This window comes from Rhagoletis pomonella, unplaced genomic scaffold (genome assembly GCF_013731165.1).
Source record: "Rhagoletis pomonella isolate Grant_MI unplaced genomic scaffold, Rhpom_1.0 Rhpom_scaffold_00655, whole genome shotgun sequence".
In the NCBI taxonomy this organism is placed as follows: domain Eukaryota; kingdom Metazoa; phylum Arthropoda; class Insecta; order Diptera; family Tephritidae; genus Rhagoletis; species Rhagoletis pomonella.
The window spans coordinates 61,727-67,035 of record NW_023459209.1 but is presented as its reverse complement, the minus strand read 5'-3'; the positions used below and the strand labels follow the sequence as shown (position 1 = coordinate 67,035).

The following is a 5,309-nucleotide window of genomic DNA, read 5'->3' as shown; positions in this document are numbered from 1 at the left end:
AACCACATGGCCGCATCGTCGGAAGATGATTCAATATATATTCAAAGAAACTGCCCGTAATTCGCTTTTTCAAAGGTTCAATATGGATTGTGTTATAGAAGAAGTTTCAGCTCCAATCATTTCCTCATTTCTAGCCCCAGATATAAGAACCATAATGATAAAGATTCGCAAACAAAACACAAGGTTTATGACTTTATCAGAAACCAACTTCAAGTAAGCAATGTCATGAACCAAGAAACCGACAGCGTAGTACATACCGACATGGATTTTTTGTTTGATGGTGAAATCCCAACAAATAATGTTATGTCACAAATCGAGTCTTATTTGGCTGAACTTCAGATCGGGCACAACATTCATCCCCTAACATGGTGGAAAAATGTCCGATATTTGTGCATACCAGCTACATCGGCAGAGTCTGAACGAACTTTTTCAATTGCTGGGAATATTTTCATGCCATGTAGAAGTTGTTTGTCACCGCAAAATATTAGCCTTCTAACACTCCTGTATAATAATAAGCGTTTCTTCACAGACATTTTAATAACTTAATTAGTCCTCTTAGAAGCTAAAATGCAATGTGATTTTATAACCTGTTCATTTATATTGTTGCTGAATAATTACAATATTTCCTCAAAAAAACTTATATTCATAAATTTCAATTTATTTAAATGTGTACATACATATTTATACATACATTCATACATACATTCATACACACATTTCAACATTCGAATAATCGAGCACCAGTTATTATTCGAATAATTGACTACGAGCAGGTTATTCGAATAATCGACAGTGGCGATTATTCGAATACTGCTAATCGAATTTCACTATTCGAATAGCATCATATTCGAATAATTCGAATATTCGATTAATCGAATATCAAGAGCTCTAATAGCTAACAGCTGTGATAGCGACGGAACTATTTTAAGGTCAATAACGCAGAATGAGTCCAGCAACACAATGACATCTGCCTTCATCGACACCATTCGTATGTCTTTAAGGATCGTTTTTACAGTGGAGAGTTAACTATCATTCATCAGTTGAATGTTGATTCAATATAAAAGACCAGAGTTAACAGCAGAACAAGAGTTAACGCCCACTGTAAAAACGGCTTAATACTTAAATAGGCTATTTTAATATTTTTTCACCATATCGTTTGCTGAATGATGAATGTATTTACAAATGCACTTTTATTTAGAAGTTCCAAGCACGGAAGAAAATATGGAAGAAACAGAAACAGCAAGCAGCAGTTTCCAATGTGAAGACGTTATCGTAGAAATTGATACAGGTAATACATAGAATTCCTATTTTAATCCAGTGCACTTATAAGTACAGTGAGCGTCAGTGGATTTGTACGACCGTATTTTAAGCTATGTTTGTTAGATATGGTAGTTTTTTGCAATTTACACTGTGCAACAATTTCAGGGTCATTGTCTGGAGACGGAATGATTTTGACTCACGATAAGAGATCTTTATCCATATAGAAAAACCTCCAAATCTTTTTTCATTCTTAGTCCAATATTTTTTTATGGGCATATGAAGTTTTCAATCGCCTCAATGTTTTTAAGATAAGATTAAAATAGGGTTAAAATTTATTTCTGGACGAAATTTATAGTTTGGGCACATATAGTCAAATTAAAAAAAAGGTATCAAAATTGCGCTTTCTTGGAAATTTAGTTAAAAAATTCTAAAAAGTCAATTCCTTATGCATGAAGCAAACATCTATTCGCGAATTCTTTCAATAAACATTCATATGTCCATTTATATTTTCCTAAGTATACATTTATTCCAAAGATCTGTTGCACTTACATACATAACCATGAATTTTGAGCAAATACAACAAGTTTTTGAACAAAATAAGTCAACCTTAATATAGTGAACAACCTAGATGCTGTGAACGGGCCATGCAAAAATTAGGTCACTATATCCAGACACGACTGTATATTTGTTTCTTACCTAGTTTTAGTAATTTTTTTGATGAAAATACAGTCAATTCCTCTAAAAAAACGATATACACCTGCGATAAGGACTTTTCCTAATTTTTAACGGACTTCCAAAAAAGGAGGAGGTTATCAGTTCGTCGGAATATTTTTTTTTTTTTATGTATGTTACCGCATAACCGATTTCGATAATTCTTTTTGCATCGCAAAGGTAGTGTCTCAGAGGTGGTCCCATACTAATCTGGTTAAGATCCGATCAGTGGATCATGAGATATATATATATATTTTTTTTTTTATATGAGAGTTGCAGTCGGTTTTTTTGTGCTAAAAATTACTTGTTGCGAAAACCCTTAATCTTGAATTTACATACAATTAGGATGAGCTAATTAAACCAGCAACGTTTTGCTCACTTTGGCTATTTTTCTTTTGTTTATTTAATGTTTATTATTTTTTCATAAAAGCCTAGCTCATTATAAAACAAACATCATATAAATCCACATTTCAAACTTTGTACAAAAATTATGAAAAATCTGCAAAACTCCATGTAAATTTTAAACTTTTTATTCAGATTTTTTAGAATTTTTTTGAGTATGCAGTTTTATAGGCCATTGAATTCTAGTGCAACAAAAGGCACCTTAAAGTTGCTAAAAAATCGTTTTGATTTTTAAATATGTGAAATAAAATGGCCAAATATCAGCGCGATTTTTTAGCAACTTCAAACGTGCAATCCGTTGTATTAGAATTTAATGCATACTCAAAAAAATCTAAAAAATCTGAATAAAAAGTTTAAAATTTAACTGAAACTTTGCAAATTTTTTATAATTTTTGCACAAAACGATATCAAAATTGCGCTTTCTTGAAAGTTTAGTTAAAAAATTCTACAAAAATGTTCCTCCTGAAATTTTACTATATGTACCCAAAGAAGTTTTGCAAGGGCCTTTTACATTCTTTTACTAAATGGGTGTAGGTTTTCAGCCTGATTTAGAATAATTCCGCCCCCAAAAATGATGTTGCAGTCAACTATTTTACAACTTTTTACTGAGTTTATTTAATTATATTATAGAAAACCACTGTAAAAGTCAGTCTGGGAAAGCAAGAAGTAGTAATCAAGCGCGAAGGACAAATTACTACATTCGTCGGGAGGCTGTGTTGCGTATCAAATACCTAGAAAGAAAAGAAAAAATGAAAATTGATGTTTTGAAAACTCAGGTAAACAACTGTTAACACTATTAACCCATATGAACACAAATATCTATGCATGTAAACGTTTTTTTTTACAGTTAGAGGTCGAAAAAACCAAAAAAAGAACGGCACTATTGGAAGAAGAGCATATCAAAATAACACTAGAAAAATCCAAGATGGAATTGGAGCAATTAAAAAAAAACATTATTCCCAATTAAAATTTAAAAAATGTGTGTTCATCATTTAAAACTATAGAAGGTATCACATATAAAGCACAGGGACAATACAGTCGTGTCTCTATATAGCGAACGTCCGCTACAGTGAACACCTCCTTATAGTGAACACCGAAATATTTACACTCTACTCTAAATAGTGAACAATCGAAAGCCTCTAAATAGTGAACAAAATTTTAAAAGCAACGGCAAGCATAAAAAAAAAACCAAATTTCACCGGAAATGAAAGCGGCTATTCCCTGAAATTTATCACTTTATGTTTATTACTAGAAAAGCTGCTACTATTTGATGCTAATGTTTATTTGGTTCTTGTCGAGTTCCAACTGCTTGTGTGTGAATGTGCGCTGAATGTGGGAAAAAGCAACGATAATTTACAAGGCGAACTTAGCACAGTGCGTAGGCAACTGGCTGAGTCATAGGGATCGTCGGTCCGAATCCTACTGAAAGAAGTCTGATGAGGACGTGTGGTGATTTCCGAAATAGCTATCACTTCTACCATTTTTTCAAATTATTGTTGCTTTTCCACAATAAGTTTTTCATTAAAAACGGCCTCAAGCTCAATAAAAATTGTTCAATATAAATATATTTTATGTCAAAATATATTCGAAAGACTACACTTAAACCCTCTTAAACATTTTCTACTCCTGGCCTGTTTACCAAGGTCTTATCTTCTGATGAATCGTAGAACCAGAACTCCGTTGTACACATGTTTACCACGTTTTTATAAACTCGATGTCGTTTTTATTTCATTTTAATTTGCACAAATTTACATGCTTATGTATAAGCACGCTATTTAGTTTGCTCGATTTGTAAACAAAACTTCTCAGCGGTGAAAAATATACTATTGTAAGCAACCTAACCGAGCGAAATTCCCAATAGCGCTATTCTTCATCGAATGAGCGTCATAATACCATATGAAAATTCGTTCGATCAGCACTTTCGAACACAGTCGAATGCAACTCATAATAGGGGCCTTACTTTTACATTTCTATCAGCCGCGCTCAGAATCAATCATTAACTTAGCTCTTACGGGCACTTAACTAATTATTATTAAATCTGTTAATGAACGATACATCCCAGAGTCAAAAGTTAAGGGATCCTTAGCTAATGACATTCTTAAGTATCCATCAAATTTTTCCCTTTTTTCCATGGCATCATTTGCTTCAAAATGACAATATTTGAAGTTGAATATTCAATTATATGTATGCAAATAAAATTATTTTTTGTTAATAAAATTGTGTGGTAAAAATACATACATTGAAATCACACGAGAAGTACCACATTTATCTACAAGGACATCATGGTAATTATATTCATATGCGAAAAACGAGCGTAATAAAGTGGAAATTTATTTCAATTAACTTAGGAAGATTTTTATCTACCGCGAAAACGTGCTTCTAATTTTACTGCGGATGAAAAGGCTATATTGGCGCAGCTAGTGAAAAAGTTTTGTATAGTGGAGGCGAAACAAACTGACCGCAAATCGGTTGCTAAAAAAAGGGAGGCTTGGGACTCGATAACAAAGGAATTTAATAGTCATTCTAATGTTTACAAGGTATAATTAATAATTGCTATCTATGTGCATATATGAATGTAGCTATTAAATTGCGGATATCATTTAATAACAAATTAGCGTGAGACAGTAAGTTTAAGGAAAGCGTGGGACAATTTGAAAGCTGTCGCACGTAAAGCTCGCAGTGTTGAAAGGGGAAATTTTTTAAGGACTGGGGGTGGACCACAAGCTCCTACTCCCACGCCTCAACTTGGAGCAATTATAAGCATGGTTGAAGAGGTGAGTACTATTTGCTAAAGAATCTGGCACAATTACCTTATCAAACCATATCGAAATTTTACATTCTCTTTTTTAATTTATTCCCAACCAGGCTGCACCGGTTATGATTTGTGAGATAGCTAACAGCTGTGATAGCGACGGAACTATTTTAAGGTCAATAAC

General features: G+C 32.9%; 1 protein-coding gene across 1 annotated transcript; it reads left to right on the top strand.

Moving 5' to 3' along the window:
* Positions 1-1,221: 1,221 nt before the first annotated feature.
* On the top strand, positions 1,222-5,169 carry LOC118751346. The gene is made up of 4 exons (XM_036486151.1): positions 1,222-1,288; positions 3,004-3,149; positions 4,722-4,910; positions 4,989-5,169. The coding sequence occupies exons 1-4, from the start codon at positions 1,222-1,224 to the stop codon at positions 5,163-5,165; spliced, it is 579 nt and encodes a 192-aa protein (XP_036342044.1). The 3' UTR covers positions 5,166-5,169.
* Positions 5,170-5,309: the final 140 nt, after the last annotated feature.

What these genes read in the sequence shown, in the direction of transcription:
- LOC118751346 (XM_036486151.1), top strand. Translation starts at nt 1,222, where the DNA reads ATGGAAGAAACAGAAACAGCAAGCAGCAGTTTCCAATGTGAAGACGTT. An exon ending in TATCGTAGAAATTGATACAG is followed by an intron (nt 1,289 to 3,003) that starts GTAATACATAGA and finishes ATTATATTATAG; the next exon opens with AAAACCACTGTAAAAGTCAG. An exon ending in TTGATGTTTTGAAAACTCAG is followed by an intron (nt 3,150 to 4,721) that starts GTAAACAACTGT and finishes CAATTAACTTAG; the next exon opens with GAAGATTTTTATCTACCGCG.